At 34.7% G+C, this 26,016-nt stretch overlaps 1 protein-coding gene across 2 annotated transcripts; it reads right to left on the bottom strand.

Moving 5' to 3' along the window:
* Positions 1–7,825: 7,825 nt before the first annotated feature.
* On the bottom strand, positions 7,826–25,719 carry LNO1 (Nuclear pore complex protein). 2 transcript variants are annotated; one of them, XM_088501032.1, is made up of 17 exons: positions 25,089–25,719; positions 24,799–25,007; positions 21,895–22,063; positions 21,455–21,601; positions 18,446–18,570; positions 17,642–17,754; positions 16,420–16,559; positions 15,674–15,839; positions 15,453–15,576; positions 14,587–15,354; positions 13,985–14,137; positions 12,925–12,982; positions 12,209–12,342; positions 12,013–12,137; positions 10,655–10,991; positions 10,121–10,316; positions 7,826–9,996 (listed from the first exon to the last, which is right to left on the bottom strand). In XM_088501032.1, exons 1-17 carry the CDS (start codon positions 25,297–25,299, stop codon positions 8,006–8,008), a joined length of 5,166 nt encoding a protein of 1,721 aa, XP_088357158.1. In that variant the 5' UTR covers positions 25,300–25,719; the 3' UTR covers positions 7,826–8,005. The 2 variants fall into 2 exon arrangements, with proteins under 2 accessions (XP_088357158.1, XP_088357157.1); XM_088501031.1 differs by having other exon boundaries at positions 7,826–9,999.
* Between the last annotated feature and the right edge of the window lie 297 nt (positions 25,720–26,016).

Below are 26,016 nucleotides of genomic sequence, written 5' to 3' on the forward strand. Positions count from 1 at the left end.
GCGTACCACCATCAGCCCGAGAACAAGTGAGATGAACAAGAGACTGGAATTAGGACTGACGGTTCTCGATAGAGCCGTTTAGGTTTCGATTTAGTTCACTTCATGGATTTTTCAAGCAGGTTTTAAGTCCTTTATATGTTTTTGAAATAAGTGGGATTAAATTTTTATAGTGGTTCTTGAGATTCATAACTTTTACTATTTTAATTTTTTAGATTTAAAATTTACTGTATTAATTCCCGAGATCCAGTTTTAAGCACCATATTGATTTCTGGATCCTTTTTAACGTTGAGTTAACAAACGAAATGTTGAGATAGTTCTGATTTACTATGCTACACACATAGCTAAATAGCGTTTTTTCGATTTAACTCTTAAATAAGGCAAAAACGAGATCATTTTGGAGAATGAAATGAGATATAATGATTTGTATATTATATAAACTCTTCTTCCTCTTCTCGTTTTTGCCTTGTTTAAGTGCCAAAACGAAACGATTTTGTTTAGTCATGTTTCCATCATGATAAGTCATAGCCAATTCAACATTTAGTTCGCTGATTCAATACTAAAAAGGATTTAGGGACTAATATGGTGCCTAGAACTGAATTTCAGAGACCAGTATAAATATATTTGAATTTGAGGGACTAAAATAGTAAAAATTGTGAATCTAAGGGACCACTTTAAAAATTTAGTCAATAAGTGGTTCTAGTTTATCAAACTGGATTAGATTTCGATTTCTTGTTAAACCGATTCAGTCTATTGGTTAAAAAATGACGTAAGTAACACAAAGATATCTTTCTTTTGAGAAAAGCTTCACAACCAAATAAAATACCTAACTAAATCTAATCAAGTTGTTATAAAGTGTTTTAAATTCACGCGCACATTCTTCTTCAGGTATGTTTCTTTTTCTTCACCCCTGTTGCTATTGCTTTTCTTCTCTTCTTCCTTTTTTCTCATCTTTTCCTTTCGTTATCATCGTTGCCGTCACCATCACAACCACCTCCTTCTCCATATTCATCATCATTGTCATTATCGTTATTGTTATTGTCATCATCGTCGTTGTCTACTTCTTCCTTATATGTATAACAGTTCAAATTTAGAATGCACTGAAATTCTTTAATGATGATGACACAAATAAACTTAATTAAAAACAAGCTCAGGCTAAGGAGGGCACCTTATTTAAATTCAGAATGTACCGAAATTACTTAATCATAACTCAAAACTCCTCATTTTCCTTCTTTTTCATTATCATCTTCTTCTTTTTCTTCTTTTCTTATTTATCTTTTCCTTATTTTATCTTCTCATTATTCTTCTTGTTTTACTCTCTTAATAAGAATAAAAATAAGAAAAAATCAAACAAAGAAAAAGAAGAAAAGACAGATAATACTACAAAATTAGTAGAAAGAGGAGGAATCTACATCCATTCAACTAAATAAGATTGCAACAATGTATAAACATGTTTATTCAAGTCTAATATGAGAAGTTATATTCCTAAAAGAAGAAACAAGAACAACATAAAAAAGAAAGAAAGAAAGAAAGAAGAATAAAAACAAGAAAAAAATGCAGCATTAAAAAAGATATTTTGTGCTTTTGTAGTAAAATTTCAGTGTCAAAACTAAGAAATTTAAATGTCAACTACATAATTTAAAATTCTTCTTCTTCCTCTTTCTCCTTCTCAAACAAAGAAGAATAAATAACTGCAATGTAATATCACATGAGAAATAGGAGGAGAAGAAGAAACAAAAATAAAATGCAGTAACAGCAACACCAATAGAAGAAGGAAGAGGAGGCGTACAAAGAAACACGAAGAAGAAGTATGGCTGATTTCACGCGCATGTTGTGTTAGTGGATTTTGTTGGATTTTGGCCAATTTGGTTAAAATTAGTTGCCAAAAAAATTTGGATGTATAGTGGAACTCCTTTCTTTTATAAATAATAACCAAGTTTTATGAGATTATTTGAAGAATAAAACTCGACAATTAAGCAAAATACTTAACCAAGTTGTTAGAACTGTTTTTCATATTACGCGCGTACTCCTTGTCTTCTATCGTCGTCACCACTACCACCACCTTCATCTGCTCCTCCTCCTCCTCCTCATTTTCTCATTTAAATTTCTTATCCTCCTTCCTTTTCCTCTTCCTCATCCATCATCATCATCATTATCATCATTGTTATCGTTATCGTCGCCATCATTGTCTTCTTCTTATACCTAAATAACATTGTTCGTTCTCTTTCAAATTTTCGCACTTGTACTAGTTAATTTTGCTGCTTTATTTATAGATTTTTTTTTACTTATTTTTTTTATCAAAATTTATAAATCTGCAACTCAAGTTTTCATGAAATAAATTTTTAGTTTCTTCACATTATTTAGTTGAAAATTTCAAGATTAGAGTAAAGACATTTCGGTGTTAGAGTGAAGACATTTCGATGTTATTCTTTAGAAATTTATGTGTTGTTTTATATATTAGATACGTCTTCTTCTTCTTCTTCTTATATCTAAATGTCACTGTTAATTCTATTTCAAAATTTTGCACTTGTTCTGCTTAATTTCACTATGTTATCTACAGATTTTTTCACTTATTCTCTTTTCTATTAAAATTATCGAATATGCAACTCAAGTTTTCATGAAATAAATTCTTAGTTCTATCATATCATTTAGTTGAAAATTTCGGTGTTAGAGTAAAAATATTTCGGTGTTCTATTTTAGATTTTTGTGTTGTTTTATATATGAGATAAGCATTCAATTCATTGAATATGTAATATTTTTTAGAAAGATTCAATATTTTTGTGTTGTGTTAGTGAATTTTTGGTATCAATTCTATCTTATTTCATTTTATAGAGTTAATGTGATCTTTTAGTAGGTAATTTAATTTTTACATTATGTATCATTATATTTAAATTCCGATGTCACTTTAACCAAATTTCAGTGCTATTTTATTTCTGCAAAGAATTTAATCCAATAAGTATGAACTTACACACTACAAGAAAGACGTTGAATACCGTCGGATTTAGCAGCGAACATTAGCGGTGGTTTTACCGGTGGATTTACGGAGGGTGTAGGCGTCAAATTCGTCTGATCAAAGTATTACCGGTGTATTTCCGTTTCCGACAATAAAATTGTAGGAAAAACGAGAAAGATAGGTGCGAAATTTAGCATCGGATTTACCGTCAGATTTTTTCGTCGGTAAAAACGTTTAGTGAAACGCTCCATTTTGGTGACCCGAATTCGACAGTAATCGTGCCCTAAATTCAAACAGCGAACCATCTTCCCCTTCATCTCTCTCTCTCTCTCTCTCTCTCTCTCTCTCTCTCTCTCTCTCTCTCTCTCTCTCTCTCTCTCTCTCTCTCTCTCTCTCTCTGACCTCTTGCCTCCCAGTTTCTCTCTCTAACTCTCTCATCTATCCTCTCTGTCAACATCTCATCGTTAGCCCTCTCCTCTCCACCAGCCCCCTTCGACGGCTCCCTCCCACTGTTCTGCTGCCGCTGCTGCTACAAACACTTCTGCCGATGTTTCTGCTATTGTTTTTCTCCTGCTACTCTTCTTCTTGGCGCCGACGTGAGGAGGAAGGTCAGAAGCTCCTGCTTAGTTGTTCCCTTCCTGTGTTAAAACTCATTTCAAGTAATATTTCTGAACTTGTAACATAGGATTAAGGTCTAACATTACTTGTTATTATAAAATAAAATTTGTGTTTATTTGTGTTGATTATTCATGTTGCTTAGTGAAGTTTTCATTATATTTTTTTTATTATTGTTGTTGATTTGTTCTTAATCTTTTATTTGAAAATTATTTCTTGGTGCTTTAATTTTCTTTTCAAGTTGCTTGCTGCTTCAATTAAGTGATAATTTAGAATCAATTAGAGAATTTATAAAAATTGGTTTGATGATGAAGAAATTAAAGCAAATCATATGATTTAGGGTTTGTTTGTTTTACAAATTTAGAATGTTTTGAAAGTTTCGTAAATGTGTGCATTTAAGTTGATTAGTAACAATGTTTGAAGTATCTTGGTGGGTGGATTAGGATTTGAACCCTTGTATGTTGTCTTAATAATTGAAAAAATTAATAACTTAAATTCAATTAAAGATAACAAACCAAGAAAATTTATGTTGAGTAAATTGCTTGATATTTGAAAAGTTGAGAATGGTTGAGAGATATTTGGTTTGGATGGAACCCTTGAAGGATGGAAAAATCCGAATTTTAGGGGAAGCTCTGTCGAAATTTTTATAAGATTTTGAATAAAATTAAAAAATTAGAACGATGTTTTGGAAAGTTTTAATGAATTTTAATGGATGCAATTGTTTAAGAGCAAATGAGTTTTATGTGCGTTAATTGTAAAGTTGTTTGGTGAGTTAACTTATTTGATCTTCTTAGCAACAAAACGAGTTAAATGAACTTTTTTTAATTGGTGCGCTTTTTGCAGACATGTCGATAGGTATAGGTACACCGAATCGGCTTCGTAGTCGTGGTAGAGGGAGGGGTTCTAATGGTACATCTGGGACTTCTCAGTCGTCCCCTTTTACTCCGACTACCCCTGTGACGACTCAGGCAACGGGTTCACTGGACCAGCCGTTCATCACGGTCCCAAACCCTAACTACATCCCTCCACTACCTCCATCCGCTCAGCAGCGTACTAGTGCTACTACGACGGCTCTAGCGACAAATACCGTTGTGCCAGAATCCTCTCACGGATCCCAGCCAGAAGCCCCTTCGACACCTCCCATCGTACGGATGACGATTTGACTTGATGGGTTGACAGCGTAAGTACTATTTTAAGTCTTTTATATTTTAATCTTAATTTTTTCATATAAGTTAGTTAGTTTAATTTAGTTACACTCAATTTCTAGTTTTGACGGATTTAGGTTGTTAAGATAGGTTCGATTTAGTTTAGTAGGGTTGAACTGCTGTGTGTGTTTGAGGCTTCTTGATTGTTGATAGATGTTGTTGCTTGAGTCATCTAATTCTGTATTGGTTTGTTTGTGAATTGTTTAAGTGAATTGTTGATGGATTGAGTTTTTTGCAAATTCTGGTTATAAATGAAACTCTGTCAAAATTTTTAAAAAAATGTAAAATCCAATTGAAGTTTATAGATTATTTCAAATAATTTTTAAGTAAACTACTTATCTTAATTTCTATATTGATAGGTTTGCGCCAAATAACAACGCATGTACACAGGAGTGCACTAATGTCATCAAGCTGATGTATGACCACCCATGACCGAGCTACAAGAAGATTCCTGCTGGTGGCACTGCTAATGGCAGCGGCCCGGCTGAAGGGGCATGGATATCACCGCCTAGGCTGCCACCTCAGCGGTAGGACCAGCGGGACGACAACAACGACGACTACTAGGATCTCTAGTAGCTAGGTTTTTTATACAATGTTTATCGTATTCCGAGTTAACTTTTTATTTTATTTGTAGACTTGATAATTTAACATATTTGGCTTTTATTATTTAGAATTTGACTACAAATTGTGAAAAAAAATAAATTTAAATAAACAAAATTTTAATTTCACCTCTAGTTTCGTCAAAAAAATAAAAAAAAATCAATAATTTTTTATCGTCGAATTTAACGGGAAAAAATCCAACGGTAATAATGCAGGAACAAAATAGTTTGGCGCCAATATTATCGTTGGAAAAAATCTGCCAGTAATTGACACCAGAAATTCGTGACTTAAAAAACTAATTCCGATCGACGCTAAATTCGGCGCAAATAATCGGCGGACTACAAAATCTGACAGTAAACAATTACCAGCGAGGTTTATTCCGTCGGATTAAATTCGTCGGTAATAATGTTAACGGCGGATTATTCTCGTCTTTCCGCCGATAAATCCGACGGTACTCAGCGTTTTTCTTGTAGTGACATTCATTCAACAAAATAAGATTGCAATACATTACAGACATGATCATTCAAGTCTATTATGAGAAGCAATGCTCTTAAAAAAAAAGAAGAGTAACAAAAAAAAAAGAATAATAAGAAGCAAAAAAAAATGTAACATTAAAGAAGATATTTCTGTGGTTTTTATCAAAATTTTGGTGTTATTGTTAAGAAATTTTAGTGTTATTTTTCTCCACAATTTAAAACTCTCCTTCCTTCTCTACCTCTTCATCATCATCATCCTTCTCCTCCTTCTTTCACATTCTCATGAGTCTTATTTCACCCTCTTAAATTGAAAAACTTCCGTGTTACGATTAAAAATTTTGCTGTTATTTTCTGTTATATGCTGCATAACTCAAAACTTCTCCACCTCTTCTTCTTTATCATCTTTTTCTTCTTTTCTTTTTCATCTTCTCCTTCTTATTTTACCTTCTCATAATTCTTCTTATTTTAACTTCTTAACAAGAATAAAAATAAGAAAAAATCAAACAAAAAAGAAGAAACACATTATGCTGCAAAATCACCAGGAAGAGGAGGAAAAGAAAAAAAAAACACATCAATAACAAAAATAATAAAAAAAGACGATGAGGAGAAAACACACGAAGAAGAAAAAAGAACGCAAAGAAAAAGGAGGAGGAACACGGGATACAGGCGTTCACATTAGTGGAGATAGTTGGAACGTGTATTCATGCTCTCACTAATGAAACTAGTTTTTATTGAGCTTGAACAAACTTGATTGAACTTGATACCAAAAGAACACCAAAAGGACTTAGATGTATAGCAAGCCAATTAAATTAAATAATATTAACCTAGAAAATATAATATGTATATATATATAAAAAACATAAAATTAGCGTTTTTTTTTTTTCCTGCTCTTTAGACTGCATTCTCTAAAGAAGAGGAATGCATGCAAGCATAATGTTGAAAACAGGTATATCTTAGTTGGACTTGATTAAATATTTTGTTTGGTAGTAAAATTTTATTCTTATTTGAATAAGTTAAATCAGAGATAAATTTGACCATTAAATTTTTTTCATTTTCTAAAATTTTTCGGTCATTTATGAACAAAAACAAAAAAGCACAAATCATAGAATTACCATTTATTTTTTAAAAATGCCTCATTTTTTAAAATTATTTATGAAAAATCATATCAAAACCCGATATCTTTTAAAGAGCTCAACGTTTGGGGTAAATCCCAAAGTTATCTCTAACGTTTCAATCGTCCTATTTAAGTGCCTAACGTTTTAAAGTTGACTCAATATTATCCTGCCGTTAGGGATCCGTTAACAGAATTGACGGCAGGACAAAATTGTGACAATTTTGAAACGTTAAAGACTTAAATAGGACAAAAACGTTGGGGACAAAAACGATACATAGAAATAAATTTTAATTTTATCCTTCAATAATATCATTTTTTTACTGTACATAGTATTCAATTATTTTTTAATTACACTAAGTAAATTACACTTAATCACATTACTTCCATTCTAAATAAATTTATTTTTTTATAATTTTATACTTAAAGTTATAAATTAATATAAAAAAATTTATTTAGAATGAAAATAATGTGATTAACTGTAATTTACTTAGATGTAATTAAAAATATTTGAATATTATTATGTACAATAAAAAATTAATATTATTAAAGGATAAAATTAAAATTTATTTATATGTATCGTTTTTTTCCCCAACGTTTTCATTCTATTTAAGTGCCTAACGTTTCAAAATCGTCTCAATTTTATCCCGCCATCAATTCTGTTAAAGAATTTCTAACGGCAGGACAATATTGAGCCAATTTTAAAACATTAGGGACGATTTTAAGACTTACCCCAAACGTTAGGGACAAAAACGATACTTTACTCTTTTTTAAAATATATATCTACTATCTAATTATTTTTATCACATTTTTATATCTTCTGAAATTTATTTGCCATTCTTATATTTTAGATTATTAACTATATGAATTTTCGAATATTATTTCGGTAATTTATTTACTTCAAAGGGACTATTTTAAGCAGCCAGGAAAAACACATTCAAAATCTGCTATTCCATTTTTCTTATATAAATACATGAGAACTGGACAGTTAAAAACATAAAATCCTACTTTCTGCTCATCTGCGCCTAAATTTTTCAAAGGTTTAATACTACTTTCTCATCTGTGTGAACAGCTCTGGTGGTTTACTGCCTCCGACTGCACCAAAAGCAGAAAAACCACCGCTTCCTTGGTTGCTGAATGCCCCAAAACCCCCAGTTCCTGGAGCAGCTCCTGCAAATCCACCAGTTGATGAGGCAGCACCAAAGCCGCCACCAGAGGAAGCAGCACCAGCAAATCCACCAACAGGAGAAGTGAGTCCAGAGAATCCACCACCTGTGGAAGCAACACCAGCAAAGCCTCCACTTGACGCTGCTATGCCACCAAATCCTGCACCTGTTGATGTTATGCCAGCAAAACCTCCAGCAGCCGATGCTCTACCAGCAAACCCTCCACCGGTGGCAGCAGTTGGAAAACCACTATTGGAATTACTTCCAGCAAATCCGCCAAAACCACCGGGAGCTGCAAAACCACTTCCAGGCAAAGCACCACCAAGCTGTCTTGATTGTCCGAAAGTACCAAGAACTGATCCAAGAACCTGTTGGCCAGATCCAATTTGTGCTGGCTGCCCAAACGCACTTGGAGTTGGTGTTGGACCAGTTCCCCCAGCACCAAAGCCACCAGAGAATGCACCTGTGTTTGTCGACTGGGCGGATGTAGATGACTGAGAACTTGGGAATGTAAAGGATGCAGGTCGAAACAACTCCCCGCTAGGAGGTGAGAATGTAAATGACGAGCTTGGCAAACTTGTTGCTACATTACCAAAGGAACCTCCAAATGGGTTTTGTTTGGGCACAGATGAATTAGGGATTGGACTAGTCCCAAACCCACCGAGGCTCCCAAAATTCAGTTCAGTCGTGTTACCAGTCTCAGGAGCTTCTTCATCCATCTCATCCTCATATGAAAGACCAGCATCCATACCCCCATTTTTGCTACTCGGAACATTAGCAGATGTAAGGAAAGAAGTCGAAAGCTGCATAGATCCATCGGACGATGGCTGCTCTGGTAGAGAAACTGGGACTACATTGGGTCCAGAACTTGCAACATTTCCCGAAGACTCCTCACCAGTAGGAGTGAGATTTCCAGGAGGTCCATCCTTCAGTTCAGACTCACGTGTTTGAGGTTCACTCAGCTGAGGGGTCATCTCTGCAGCATCATCTAAATCTGTATTTAAATTAGACACAGAAGCTGGCCGAATCTCTGACTTAAGTGACTCTGAGGTTGAATTCAAGCCAGACGTAGTAGTTGAAGAGAACACTGCATGTTTTAGGCCCTGATCAGATAAGACAGAAGCTCTTGCTGAAGTAGTTGACATAGTGCTATTAGAGTTTATGCTGGTGTCTGAACTAGACAAAGGTCTGCTTAATGGCACTGACACTGGAGCTGGAGACACTGCTGCAGATGAGATGGAAGATGACAATGGCGAAGCTGATAATGGTTTAATAATTGGAGGTGACGGAGATTCACATGAACCAGATGTAGGCAGTTCAGAAATATTTTCATTGGGTCGGCTTTTAGTAAAATTGAACTCAGTAATCTTTCCAAGGGAGGTTGATGGTGCTGATATAGCAGATGAATGTGACTCCAAGGATGAAGAATCATGTTTTTTCCAGGATTCAGAAGTAAATGCACTTGAAAGTTTGTTTCCCATTGTAGCACTAGTAGCCATTGTTATTTTACTCATTGTACTTGGCATTTCAGTAGATTTAATTAGGAATGAAGGTTTTTCTGTGTTAGAAAAGGAAGGAATAGAGAATTTTTGAGGTGTTTTCGAATTCAGTATTGATGTATTATCACTGTTGGAGAATAAATTAACTCTTGGAACGTCCAATTTTTCGGAAGCAACATTTTTGGTTTCTGTGTAACTACCAGGCATCATTGCAGCTGGCGATTGTGATACAGGCCAAGAGGGAACTGCTGAAGTGATATTTTGTAAAACACGGGGTTTGGACTCTGAAACTTGTGTGGGTGCTTGGAGGCTACCAGCCCATTTAAATGCCTGCTCTGAACCCTGTTTGAGTTCAACGGGGGAATCCAGAATTCCTGCTGTATGTGTATTTTGTAGAGAAAGACCAAAGTCAGACAGCATGGTCAATAATATGTCAGATTAAATATTAATCGAATACCTAGAGGTAAAAAAAAGGATAAACAATTAATCCCAATTCACCTTTCATTTTAGTTGTAGGGAAAGCAATTGAAGGTGTTCCTGCATCTGATTTTTGAGAAGCAGATTCTGTCATCATAGAAGTTTGAACCTTTTCTTTCTTCAACGAAGAGAATGATCCATTCCGGTTTGGTTTCTGCGGTTCTTTTAGCAGCATCCTTTTGATTGTGGTTTTAGGTGGTTCAAAGGAGGCCCAACTCTGCACCCAAGTTGTTAAAACCCACATCATAACCATTAATAAATGCAATATATCCATCAGAACATTCTATCATATAGATCCCATCCAAAAAAAGAAAGACACGGAAAATTCTGCATCCAACACTAATTTTAAAATTTTAGACTTTTGTTGCTTGTTTTACATGTGTCTTTCCTTTTAGTAGAAATTCTTTTCCATCAAGAATTTCAGCAGTGCGAGATAAAAAGTAAAATCAAATCTTTACCCACAGCAATTAACTGAGCAGCATTAACCAATCTGCTTGCTTAATTGTGTGGCATAGTTGTATGATAAAACCGAACCAACCAGTAACTGACTAATACCTGGTCAAGTGAGTCTCTCCTCCTCCTAGCCGTTTCTGGTTCACAACTCTTCATAGCACTGGTTTGAATTCTTTTAGATTGATCTTTCTTAGAAGTCGAACCAGAGACAAGCTGCTTAGCTAAAGGGGTCCTCACATCTTTCATGGCTGGAGAGCCAAAAGAATTGTCAAACGGAATTCCTATTGTTTCAAATAACTCTCTCACATTCTTTTGTTCCTTAGGTAGAGAGCTTAAACTCAATGTTGTCATTTGTTTAGAAAGGCATTCAGAGAGATTCTCAGCAGCTACAAGTTGTGAACTAATTGCATTATGTAGACTATGCATTGACTGCATGTGTCTGCAAAGAGGAGAGAAAAAAAAGGGAATTATAATTTAGTAAAACAATACACAGAAAAAGGTCAAAGTCTATAGCATTTATACCTATCCATATAGTTTATTATTCATCATACCCAGTTTATTTGTTTATTTATCTACTAGTAAATCAATACTTAGCATAGAGAGAGAAGAATAATCAGTGTGTTAGATTTACAAAAATAAGACCAAATAGACTCTACCAACAACAAAATAGAACCCAACAACCACCAAGATACACAAATGCAGTAAGCCAGTAACCCTCTTTGACCACTCTGAGGCTTGGTTTGGTAAAGCTTTTACTTTTTAAAAGTAGCTTATGAAAGCTGTCTTTTAAAAGCCAGCTTTTTAAAAGCTCTGTACCTGCGTTTGGTAAAATCAAACTAAAAATGGATAAGCACAAGCACCATAATTGTGTTTGGTAAAATAACTTTTAAAAGTAAAAAGGACCATAATAGACATAGATATAATAAAGAATAATTACTCTTTTTGTACTAATAATTAATAAGGAAAATTTTGGATATTTATTATTTTATAGGGTTATATTAGACATTTTAATTTTGATAAACACAAGCCAACTTTGAAAAGTTCCCCCTTAGGTGCTTTCAAAAACACCCCTAGCTTTTAAAAGCTACAAGCATAAGCACGTGAGCTTTTAATTTACCAAACACAAAACGAGGTGCTTGTGCTTTTGACAAGCTCCTCTCCAAAAAGCTTTACCAAACCAAGCCTGAATCCACATGAGGAACACAGTTAGAGCAGACACATGTGCAAGGAGACTAAAAAGACAGATGAGACATGCAGTCATGCAGAATGTGAAGCAGGCAGGAGTTTACTTGATATCTAAGCTTATCTGTATATAAAGGAATTGTACTACAAAATACCTAAGGAAAATGAGATAATGGATATAGAAGAAAACCAACATATCTACAATTGAAGTTGTGTATACCTGTTAAGTGGATTAAGTATAATGTATAAGCTCTAATAGTGGCTACAAATTATCATACCTAGGAGGTCCATATCTATTTTGACAAGCTCCATGATCTATATTACGGCCACCATATTGACTGAACTTGTTCAGTTCAAGGCCATTGAAGTGCCTCTCCAGTTCAATTAATTGATATGTCAAATCCTGAAACAATTGAACAAAATTGTTAAATGCTAGGCATCATGAATCCCTTATTGGAAAAATATCACCAATACCTGATTCAGAGTCAAAATATGTTGTCGCTTTAGCTCTAGTTCCGAATTCAGCTTTTGGCGATTCCAGAGGTCCCAATATCGGCTATCAGCAGCTTGTTTATATATGCCTTCCATGTATATTTTTCGTGCCACAACTGTCATCCAACAAGATAACCATTTAAGTAAAAAGAATAACAGGTTTTTTAATGAAAAGGAAAGACTAGATGTGTTAGAATATCCAAATGTTTCATTGTTTATCACTTGTTTAATTGTTTCATTATGGTGAATATAGTAACTAATGCTATAATGAATTGGACCTGTGTTTTGCCTTTTGCAATACATCACTAATATCAATATCTGATTACCCTATTGCTTATTTCTCTCCCTGACTACTACCAACTTAAAGCCTTGAACAACCTGATATATTCAAGGAATCAATGGCAAATTACAATTACCCCATCTTGAGATATATTGATTACACTTTACTCCCTCTAGTTTTAAACAACGCATACCTCCCTTAATTCATTTGGAGACAATATATTGATCTCCAATAAAATTTTATTATTTTTTTAAAATAAAAAGCATGTAAGATAACTTCTTTACATTACTCTTGAAATCCTATAACTGTCACCATTGATACACTCTTTACTGTTATACATAAAAAAGTAAATACAAAAAGGACAAATAAAAACAGATTAAAGAGAAAAATACAATACGCATCTGCATGTAAACATCACCTTGTATGGTTTTATTAAGTAGATAATGAACCTCCTCAACATGTTCTTCCGTTTGGCACTGCATAGTGAAGCACAGACATTTGAAAATGAGCCACCTCAAAAAATATGAACGACATAAAAAAGAAACAGCACCAACAAGAACAGAACAGAAAAAGAGCAAGGGAATACCTAATGAATAAAAAACATTAAAATAAAACCCCAATAGTGAAAAGAAACGGGTTATTTATGCTAAGCTCCCCTAAAGTCCAGTCTAGTCATTTCTAGAGCTTCTTAAGTCTTGATGTTTATGAATATCTCAACAACTGCTTCATGTATGTGTTTAATATAAATAAAGCAATTGTTGAGATATGCATAAAGATCAAGACTTAAGAGAGAGGGCAAACTTGAAGATACCATCAGTGACCCTCTCTCTGATTTTGGAGTTGAGATATATCTTAGTAGCTAGATTTTCCATTAGGAAATTATTGCTCCCACTGTGGATTGTGAATTTAGGACTACCAATTGAGCTGAAGAAAGAGACTGCGCTCATATTTATGGCAGAGTTGAAATTCTTGCCACGAATGTGATACAAGCACCAACCCATCCCTTTTTGTTTAAGTTGTTAATAACATACAAAATTTAATGACGTAGAATTAATATTCACAATATTTCCAATGTAACCAATGTATTAGATTAAAGCCTGAGTTTCATAGTATAGTACAATTTATAGAATAGTTCCATCGTGTACAATGTTTTAAGTCATCTATTTGTTGAATTTTGAAGACAAAAACAGGATCAAGGACCAACTAATCTAGCCTAAAAATATACACGACTGTATCAAATATACACAATTAAAAATTATTGATAACCCCATCAAATGGGAAGAGGTTTTATTATTGTAATATTGCTGTGGTATATAATCAGGATCTCTACAGCACTTTAAAAAATAATCTGTATTAAGTCAATACCATAATACAAGTAAAAAATTAAACATTATATTATCCACAACAAGAGATGTCATGGAAAAGATGTTATGTAACAGGAAAGGTGAAAAAAAAAATTGAAAGGAAAGAAATATCACCATCCAAAATTTGCATTTTCTAGATAAGGTCTCCATGCCTTGCTCCACTGCTTCAATTGAACTTTTTAGTGACTTAGTGCAAGCATCTTTAAATCCACCAGCCTCTTCTATCGACCTCAACAGTAGATCCAGTTCTTTTGTCATCTCATTGATCTAGAGAAAAGAATAAAAAGAGAAGAATTAAAACATGGAAAAGAATTGCATAAGAGTTCCTATCTTTTCTCCTTCTAAATCCTTTCTACTCATCTAATAATAAAGTAAACTAATAGCAGAGGAAGAAAAATATGGAACTCAGTCTAGATTCTTCTTTTGGCACAAGTGGCAAGATGGAAAGAGCAATTAAGGGCCTCTCGTTTCCACTTTGCTTCCTATTTTCATCTTTCAGTTTTCTTTTTCAGAATTTTATGAAGAAAAAACTTAGATATAGTGAAAACATATAATCCTCTAAAATGTTCACTTTTTTCTTCGGAAAATTCTTAAAATAAAAACATCAAACATGAAAACAAGAAAACAAAAATACAAAAATGAAACAGGCCTTAACATACTCTCTTCAGTACTACCCTGTCAAATATGGAACTATGAAACATTTTCAGAAATAATACATTGCTAAACGGCTTTGATAAATCAGAGTTTGAGATCCCAAGCATTGATGGAGTTCCATGCTGCTCATTAGAAGGATGAAATTTCCGAGTAGAAGACTTGCCAGCTGTTGCATTTCCATTCAAAGACAAATGTGAGGAAAATGCTGAGACTGGTTGTGTATTTGCGGATCTTATTGTAGTAACTTGTTCTGTACTTTGAATAGGCCTAATGGCAGAATTGTCCTGTACAAGAGAGGGTTTTTGATCGATGCTTCCAGGAACTTTGGTACTGTGAACATTTGTACTGCCCCTAGTATATATTTGACTTTGGTAACCCACACCACCAATAGGGCTTGACGTTGAAAATGAGGAGAAGTCAGATCCTTTTGGAATTGAAGATGTTTCACTAGGTGAATGATGAGAAGGTCTCTGTGAGTCCCATGGACTGTTTGTATTCAATGGAACCTTAGACATCACAGTAGTTTTCTGTGAAGTGTTATTATATGACAAAACAGGAGTAGCAGAATGAGTGTTTGTCATAAAAGAGCCAATATTTGATCCAAGTGCTGCAGGATTTTGACCTAAGTTTGCCCGTTGCTCAAAGGTAGATGCACTATTACTATCAGTGGCATGGTTCAGATCTACTACATTTTGAACTGTTTGCTTAATATTAGACTTCAAATTTGACAGTGACTCCACCTCTGGGTGCTTAACAAAATCTTCAGTTTTTGCCACTTGATTAGAATTGGCAATAGCCTTGGATTTCTGATTCTCACTTACTTCATAAGCCTGCACATAATTATTATCAGAATTGTCATTAACTGAGACCCAACAGTCAATGCAATAACTCTTCTGTTTCATATCCAAAAGTTGAAGACCAAAAACACCTGATCTGATTCCTCTTTCTGAAATCCATGAGAAACAGTGGAAGGATTCTCCACGGGTAGCTTCAAAGAAGCATCTCCCTCAATGACAGCAGGAACATCAGCTGAAACTTCACGGCCTGCAAGACTAAAAACAATTCCTTCTCAACATTTTATTTGAAAATTCCATGTGGAGAAAAATCTATACAGCTGACAAAATAGAAAACATACTTCAAATAACATACCTAGCAACATGGAACAAAACAAGTTTTCCATCTAATGTAAGACATATGAGAACACAATGTGGTGAGAGCTCTTTCCTTCCCTCCACACCAATTTCAACTCCCACTTTCTGATATATTGATGCCTTATCAATACATAGACCCAAGAGCAAATTATCATCACCATTTTCTGAAAATGAAAGTGCATAAGAACTTACATAAAATATAATTTATACTCACCAAGTAAATATAGAACTTTTCATTTGTGTTGTGCGCGCGTGCGAAAGAGAGGAGGGGGGGGGGGTTTGTCAAGAAAGCATATGATTGCATTTGTAGGGGTTTTCTACAATCCTGAATAGATATGGAGAAACTGGATTTCAGGAAGCCTATCCTCTCTTCAACTTTTAGATGCAACTGTCTCGATGAAATAAAAGCCCAACAGACAACTTTTCCTGGATTATTATGGCTGAGTTTGGATCTCACAAAGTTACACAAAAGTTTCGCTATCTTTTCCATTAACTCCTTAGTCTATCAAATATTTTCCCCTAAAGACGCCTCCTTAGGAACTTCCATTATCTCAAGAACTCACGATACAGAGGTCACTAAATTTGCTTGATTCTATTTATGTAAAAATGACTTTCTACTTTCATTGGGGAAAAAAGAAACCAAAAAAAAAAAGGCATAAGAAATATGTATTTCCATTAATTGATATCTGCCTTTTCTGATGGAAACAAAAGAGGTACCATAAAAAGAAATGAGTTTGGAAGTACCCTGAAGCTCAATTCTTGGAACACAATTATCCCTTTCAATATCAACAAGCACAGCTTCATTCTTATAATCATCCACTGACCAACCTACTAACATAATGTGCTGATCCGTATTCTTCTTGTTGCCATGGATTGCAAGCTCGCTATAGTTATTCAAAAAGTAAAAAATTAAAAATTAGAAAAAATCAAGTTCATTTCCAATATAATTCTTCTTATAAATAAACTATAATTCAAGGCATGATATTGATGACCATCAAATAAGTTTTAATCAAGAGTAAAATATAACTTTATCCCTTTATAGAAAGCATTATTATGTTTCACTCCCCTCCTTTATTTCTAAAGGATACTCTTCAGTCTTCACCACTTCTTTACAACATTAAAATAAGCTACAATTCATCTATTTTCAAATGTGACATTTTTGTGTGATAAAAAAAAAAGAATTTCATTATGACGACAAGGATAATACAAATTGGGGGATAAGGGATCCCTTATACAAAATGAAAAGCAAAAAACAAAAGATTTATGTATAAAGCATAGGTTTCCAATCTCTCAACATGTTCAAGAGGGAAGTCCCCATAAATATCATGACCTACACCAACTGGATGCTAAGTGTCTAATTCTATCACAAAAAACATGCTTGTCAGAAAATCTGTTATTTTGACATTATAACATATTGATATATATTTATATGTATAATTTAATTTTGAAATTATAATTATAATAAGAAAAATTGTACTTATAAATTAGTCAATGTTGTACCTTTGTATTTTGTCAACTATTAATTAGAATGTTAATTTATGTATTTTATGGTAAAATAAAAAATTTCTTGTTACAGAAAGAAATGTTTATAAACACTCATAATTCTCCAGAAAAATGTTAAAGACAACAAGGAATCTATTTTCAAAGCAGAACATCAAGACCAATAAACCTAGATCAGGCAACAAATGAAGTTCTTATTTTATTTTGTAACAGTTGGAACTGTGTTCAAAAATAGACCTAGATTTGGTTTTAGCCAATGTAGGCTAAAGCAAAATGAAGCTTCTTATTATATCTTGAGATATCTATAATGTCAGGATGACAACATACATCAAATTTTATGCATGCTTAAAAACCAAATAGTAAAAGCAATAAAGAGCTTTCATGTTATGAAGCTTTTAACATGTATTCAAAACGGGGGAAATAAGGGGTGAACGGAGTGTCAAGCCATGAAATGCAAAACAATTACCATTGTTCTAGGTACACCAATAAAAGGTAGGGTCCACTTCCAAATGGTACAATGTCATCAATAAGTCCTAGGTAGATATCAGAGAAAGATTGGACAACAAATTCAGAACAACCCTGAAAGAAAAAAGAAAAAAAATGTTTAATGCTGCATGTAAAAACAAATGCAAGTTCCTTTGGTTATTACAGCATCCATACCAATGCATTTTTATTTTTATTGCATAACCAGTTAGGGACTAACTACTAAAGGAGTACCAGTATAGGAATTCACATCAAAATCCATTTAGTAGTTAGTATAGGGACTAAAACCAAATCCATAAACACGTGGGGCTAAAAGCAAGTTTTAATATTAAAAAATATTAGTTGAGTACAACTACAACTGAAGATATTTCCATCATGGAAAACTAATTATAGTGACATTAGGTACTATTTTAAGATGTATAATTTGAGATTTGAAGGAGAATCACTCTCTTGATCGTTTGATCAATGATCAACCAAATTCAGTTCCCAGCCAAAGAATCAATTCATTTAAGCTGTTGAGCAAGGGCAAACAAATGCATGTCCAGCAAAAAATTTACTAATAGCTAAAAAAAGAGGTCTAGATACATTATCATGAAAGAATGCTAAACCGCAAATATTTATTTTACCAATAACCAAGCAATATTATAAACAAATTCACTTTTAGTGAAAGCATGCAATCATTCTCAAGATCCAGCAAATGTAAATTTAATACATATGGTGAGGTATAGACATGAATAGGTAATAAATGCATGATACCAAAAAGCAAATGCAAGAATTTTACACTTACAGCCCTAATTTCACCATTTCTACTTCTAATAACTTGGAGAAGATAATTTTCCTCCTTGCCATCTTCAGTAAATTGCAAGCATCCAATTATAATGGAATCAGATCGAACACACTTGACAGAATCCACTGGTACATCTCAAAGAAAAGACTTTATGTTAGACGTTCTGCATAGCAAAGAAACAGCACCATGTATTGAATTTTCAACACCAAAATCCAAGCAAAAAATAAAATGGGGAAGTGCATTTCTTATTGACACTTCCTAATAGTGTAATACCAACTTTTTAATTACTTCTAAAATAGGGTAAAGTATATTTTTTGTTCTTGAAGTTTAGCAAAAATTTCAAAAATATCCTTAATTTTTATTTTATCCCAAAAGTTTTCGATTTGCATCAAATATATCCCCGATAGCTAAATTTTCAAAAAATTTAAGACCAATCCAACAAAAATGCAGGAAAATTATGCTTGATTTGTTTGTGTTGAAGGTTGTTCTTATGAAATTATTGTTGAATTGGTCCTAAATTTTTTGAAAAATTAGCGGCCAGGAATATATTTGATGCAAATCGAAAACTTCTGGGACAAAATTGAAAAAATAAAACTTAGTAATATTTTTGAAACTTTTGCCAAATTTTAGGAACAAAAAATATACTTTACCCTCTAAAATATTTTTCTACTCAAGTCAAACCAACAACAAAACATTATCCCACTAGGTGGGGTCAGCTACATGAATCAAACGATGTCATTACGTCCTATTACGTATCATGTTTGTAGTGAGACCGTTTACTCATAGATCTCCTTTGACCACCACGTGTATGGTTTTCTTGGATCTTACTCTACTTTCCGCCACCTGTCTATATTCTATCTGATCCATTTTCCTAACAAGATGTTCTGCTGATATTCTTCCCACATATCCAAACCACCTAAGACGAGATTCTACCATCTTTTCTATAGGAGCTACTCCAACATTATCTTATATCTGTGTTTCTTATTTTGTCTATACGTGTATGGCCGCTCATCCATCTTAGCATCCTCACCTCTGTCACACTCAATTTATGTTCATGCTCACTTTTTGTGGTCCAACACGTTGTTCCATATAACATAGTTCGGTCTAATGGCAATGCGATAAAATTTGTCATTAAGTTTTAATGGTATCTTTTTGTCGGATATAAAATCAGACGTACTTTGACCAACCAGCTTGATTCCTATGTTGTACTTCCTAATTTCTGCATTATTTTGTATGATACCCCCAAGATACTTAAAATGCTTAACTTGTTGTAGAATGCTATTTCCAAATTTTACTTCTATGCTAGTGTTTCCCCCTCTCGACCGAACTTACATTCCATATGTTTCGTCTTATCGCGACTTATGCGCAAACCACACACCATGAAAGCTTCTCTCTATAAATCTAGCTTCTGATTTAAATCTTCTCATGATTCTCCCATAAGGACGACATCATAGGCAAAAAACATGCACCATGGCATGAGTTCCTGAATATGCTCAATAAGCACTTCCAAAACTAATGTTAAAATATATGGACTTAGAGTTGAACCTTGATGCAATCCTACACCAATGGGAAAATCCTCTGTTACACCAAATTGAGTCTTCACACTAATTGTAACCCCATCATACATATCCTTAGTTACATGAATATATGCAATCCTTACATTCTTCTTTTCCAAAACCTTCCATAGGACTTGTCTTAGTATCTTATTTTATGTTTTTTTCAAATCAATAAACACTATATGTAGCTTTTTTTTTTAATTACTCCGGTATCTCTCCATCATTTTCCTTAGCATGTATATAACTTCTATGGTGGATCTACCTGGCATAAAATCAAACTGGTTTTCCTAGACCTTTGTCTCCTGTCTCAACCTCCGTTCTATCATCCTCTCCCATATTTTCATGGTACGACTCATAAGTCATGAGTTTGATCCCTCTGCAATTTCCGCAATTTTATATATCCCCTAGAAACCAAAATGTTCTTCCTCCACTCGTTTGGCATCTTCTTGTATATTAAAATTTCATTGAAAAGTGTGGTTAAACCAATTGACGTCTTTTCCTCCTAAGGCATTCCAAACTTAAAGCAACATGGAAAACAGGGAAAAGATTAGAATAAAAAACTGGAAGTATTTACATGTATAAGTCTAAAACCAATATGTTTCCCCGCTGTATTTTCTTATGATGGCCTGGTCACACCGCCGCCTTCATAGAATCCACCGGGTTGACCCCGAAGGCCGAAAAAGAATCCCTGGTTTGACCAACAAACTACGTGGGAGAAAGAAGGAAGGTTGTATAGGCCGTCTTGGAAAGTGTCAAGTGCAGCCCATACAATACCAGGGGAGGTGAAGCAGAGGGAGCTGGCCATCGGGTAGAAGGGGGGACTACCATAATTGCCCAAATGGGGAATGCGAGAACATCTTGATCGAAGACTACCATTAATAAAAGATTGAATCAGCATTCAGCAGCTAGATTTTAATTCCCTCACTGCCGCTACTTTTTATTATGCTTGATTGCCTAAAACTGTAAATATATATTAATCTTGATCTCTGAGGAAGTAAGAAATAGACTAGTGACTTATAATTCCAATTGATTTAATGGCTTTGACATACTGTCCTTATGATTGAAACCTTGTATAATGAGAAAAAAAATAGAATAAAAAACTGGAGGGATTTATGTATAATGAGAATCATCCAAAACTAATATGTTTTACCATAATAAAAGATTGAATCAGCAGCTAGATTCTGCTGCTTTTTGTTATGCTTGATTGCCTAAAAACTATAAATATATATTAAATCTTGATCTCAAGCTCAGAGAGCAAGTATGAAAGAGTAGTGACTTATTTTTTCTAATCATATTCGTTTAATAGCTTTGGGATATTGTCCTTTTGATCGAATCATTGCTAATATATTTGTAAAGAATTTAAATATTGAAAGACAATAGCCAACATGAGCACATACACATATACAATATCTTAGTGTATTAAAAATAGAGAGATGAAGAGGAGAATGCAAACCTTTTATGCTACAATTCAGGTCAGAATCACCAATCCAGGATTTGAAGGATAACGAAATTGAAATCCATTCTTCAAACTTAACCGATAAAATACTTAGAACATTCCTTCTTGCCACAGCAATAAAGTTCCCTTTTATGCCCCAATCAACTTGAAGAAATAAATTAGAACAAGTAATTAGATTAGACATGAAAATAAGTATGCATGAACCAAACGGAAGAGAGTGAAGAATCTTTGCAATGAAGATTCCCCAACAACCAGATAACAACTAAAATAATAACTGAAGCTATGGTAGAGAAGCAAATAATGTAGCAGACTGAAATTGAAATTAACTCATACTGTCTAGCACTGGAATTTCACCCATCAAATCAATAAACACCAAATAGCAAATATTGATAATAAGGTGGCAAATAAAGTAGAGCAGAATAATGATAGTATCATACCAGCTTCAACAGAGTCCATCACACATTTAAGGGGAGAATTAACCTCTCCATAATATAGCACTCCCGTATTTGAAAGCACAACAAATGAATTTTCTGATGTTGTTATCCATCGCATGTCCTTGACGGTGGCCGAATCATTGAGTGAACAGGAAAAAGACTGCTTCACTTCCTGGTTAATGATGATGCAATAAAAAACAGATTGTCATTACAAATTAAAAAATCATAAACAGGACAAACACTAAGAATAAGGAAACTTTAAAAGAGCAAAAGTAGCTAATGTCCCAAACTAACATTTCTACTACAGAAACCCCATCAAAAAGCTAAACCAAAACACTCAGGCAGTAGTGTTAGCATCCAGCAAATTCTTGTGTAAGCTATTTTTTCTAGGGATAGGGATAATCATTCAACCAACAAGAGACTGAGAGAGTACATGAGACTTCAGGCTGGACATGATCCTAGTCTAGTAAATCAAGTGTTAAGAGAGAAAAATTTTCTAGGGACTGCGAAGTCACACTAGGAGATAGCTAAACCAGTTGCTAATGTTTCTGGTTGAGGGTGGATGCTAAGGAGAGATCAAGGAGAAATGTTACAAACCTAGAGATTGAGTGGTGTCAACTGAAGGACACAAAATAATACCTATTTAAAAGAAATCTATAAAAGGGATTCTTGGAAGTGCCAACATTCTAAGGGAAGAGATGACTAATTAGGAAGGGAGCAAAAGTGATTCTTGGATTACCAAAGGATCCCCTTACCAATGGCATCACCAAAAGGATTTGTTGCCGTAAATGCCATTGTCAGAATTGCTTTAGGTTTTGGTGCAGTTTTATTTTTTGTTTGTTTTCTTTTTTTGGGGGGGTGGGGGTTCTGTTCTAGAAAAAAGAAAGGAGCTTATTAAGGTGGAGATTAAATACATATTAAAGAGGATAAAGTATCCACCTAAGCAAAGAGCCAAAAAAATGGAAAGCATAAATCATCTTGATAAACTAAGAAAGCTTCTCATGCCCTCCTATGTGATATTGAACCCCTGTCTAAATAAATGAAACCGTGTTACAAATATATACAGAAAGCATAATTGTATCCCATTTCAAGCAATGTGCTTAAGAAACCTTATCAAAACGAGCGTTCAGCTGCAACCAAATGTATATTCAATGCAAAATTTGGCCTCCTCAATTCTATTAAAAAACATGAAAAATAAATCATGAAAACTGCTCAAGTAACCTAAAACACGCAACACTCGCCATAAATTCCACATAAGATGTGCTTATAAAGAAACAAAAGTATGTAATGATGTAAGAACATGTGAGAAACATATTCTAAGCAATCAATAGATGTTATACACACATAAGGAGAGCCTTGTTCCTATAGAAAAAGAAATTCTTGTAGGACAAATGCAAAGAGCACACTAGAAAATAAAGTATCATCAAAGAAAAACTCAATAATAAATAATAATAATACTAAGAGGATAAAAAGCCTGCAACAACAGCACATCATTAATTAACTCTATTAAATGCCAGTGTGGAAATACAAGGTCTGTATGTCTTTCTTTCAATAATCTGAGAGCTTAACTAGCCTCAAGATGAGATGGGGTCTGGGGTCATCATAACAATAGTAGAATATTAGTCAACTGTAGTTTTTAATACATTGCTATTGACTATTTCTACAATTCCTCATTGATTAGCTATTGCACTTAATTTAATCTTTAGTAAAATATACAATAAGGTGATACAATATCCTAATGACTGTTCCAACAAACTGCAAGCTACTAACAATGATCATGCAAAAGCCAGAGTTGTTCAGAAGATATCAAAAACTTCAGGCACCAAAAATTAGAGAATGCATTACAAGCTTGCCAGAGGAACAGAATATCAAATGAAATGCATTATGATGACAATGGAGAAGTCTCAGCAATAAAGAACATATCAAGAAGAGATAGGGGAGTTGTAAAGATGGATAATTTTTTTGTTGATGTGAGACTTAAAAAAAAGAAGAAAAATAAAAACAAAGACAAAGGAACGAAAGAAAACAGCAGGGCAGGGATGCAACACCCTAACCCATCTCTTGAGCAAGAATTGGCTCGACTTCCATAGCTGGATTAATCCAATCTACTGCAATTCCATCATTCTGCGCTCCCAACTTGGCCATCACATCTGCAACTCAATTAGCATCCCGCTGAATGAGAGAGAACTGAATCATCCAATTAGCTTTCAACTTCAGATAAAAAATCTGCTGGATCAAATCCCTCTCCTCATGCTCTTAAGGGATTTTCCAGTGGTTTACTGGATAGAAAGCATCTGCAGAGTCAGTCTCACACACAACAGCTGTCATCATTTGCTGGTAAGCCATGTATAGACCTCTCCAAACTGCCCAAAGCTCAGCTCGCAAAACCCCGTTGCCGAAAACAGGACCACAGCACCCAAAAACCCAGTTGCCAGAGCTATTCCGCAACACACAGCCAAAGCCAGCACAGTTCTCATCCATAAAGACACTCCATCACAATTTAACTTAGCAAAACCTTCCTCAGGTCCAGTCCAACTCGATGGATAATACTAAAGCTTATGTCACACTTTTGGGGGATCTTTTATAGGGAAATGCTAGTTGTATGTCTAGCATTTCTTCATTTCCCAAACCTCTCGTCCAAAAATTTTCAAGTTTCAATGTTTTGGTAATAGCATATTAGAGACCAATCAAATATTTGGGTTTCAGGAACCTACAAAGCCATTTGGGCACTTCCCCCAACAAAACTAAAATGCTTAAACAAATAAATAAGAAAAAGTAGTGTTTTCACACTCTGGCATAGCTAGGTATAAAGTAGTTCTGGATACAGAAAAAGATAAAAGTAGGCATCCAAATACATCAACATTTAGCATAATGATAACAACAACAAAATGATGGGAAAAAAAATACCTTATTCAAGAAATTAGGTACAGAGTAAAACCGTATGTCGCCGGAGACCGAAGCTGCCAAAGTTGAGTTATCCGTGGAAAGAGCCAAACAGTGAACCCTACCAATAGAGACATCAACGAGACTCAGCTGTTGTACAAGAGAACCACTTCCCTTCTCTTTAAATTCGTTTGCCGAATCAATAACGTCCTTCGTCCTTACAACAAAGAACCCTAAAATAAAAATAAAAACCTAAATTAACAACAGTGAGGACCAAATACATTACCAGAAATGAAGTAAACTAGGATATTTACCCGAAGAATGAGCGACGAAAACGAGACGGAAGCGTTCGGAGACTGCAAGAGGCTGAGAAGGAAGGGATTCAGGGTCGTAGTTGGAGTCTTCATCGGGCTTCAACGGTACGGACTCGCCTATCTTGGAAAAGAAGTAATCCTTGGTACCAACTAGCTCGCCTTCGAGCTCGTCTTCTAGGTCGACCTTGATTGGTGGATCGGAAGTGCCCATAGTGTCTGATATGTACACTGTTAACAATGCCTAATGTACGGTTAGGTAGTTAATAAGCGGAAGCGAGTGCGCCCAAAGTTGGCCGCCGCAACGAGAAGTAGCTGTTTAGAGTGGCGAAGTAGAAGGCAGGGAAGAGATGGCAAAGCAGAGCGGCGGAGTCAGGAGGAACGAAGCTATCGACGAGAAGCTTCGCTGGAGGAGGTCGTAATGGGAGGGTTGGGTTGACGGCTGGTGGGTGATACTGGGTGGCGATGCGGCGGTGCAGACTGCTGAGTAGGGCAAAGATGAGGTGAGTTTAGTGGAGGACGGGAGAGGAGCGGTCGAGATGCTGGGTTATTACTTGTTACCGGGATGTTTCCTTTTAACGAGTAAAGGCTGTAAAGCCTCTTTTCGGCCCTGACTTTTTTCATTACAAGTTGCCCCCTAACAAATAAAAAATGACTAATTGACCCTTATCTTTTTCTTCTGTTAGAGATGAATTCTTTTGTGAATAAGGCTGGGTTTGGTAAAGCTTTTTTAAGAGGTGCTTGTGCTTTTACAAGCACGTCATTTTGCGTTTGGTAAATTAAAAAGCCCAAGTGCTTGTGCTTACGGCTTTTAAAAGTTAGGGGTGCTTTTGAAAGCACCTAGGAGGGAGCTTTTCAAAGCTGGCTTATGCTTACCAAATTTTTTTCATTTTCCCGCACGTATTTCCCGCTATTATATTGTCATTAAAAT

The sequence above is a fragment of the Arachis ipaensis genome, chromosome B1 (assembly GCF_059453495.1).
Source record: "Arachis ipaensis isolate K30076 ecotype BB chromosome B1, ASM5945349v1, whole genome shotgun sequence".
In the NCBI taxonomy this organism is placed as follows: Eukaryota; Viridiplantae; Streptophyta; class Magnoliopsida; order Fabales; family Fabaceae; genus Arachis; species Arachis ipaensis.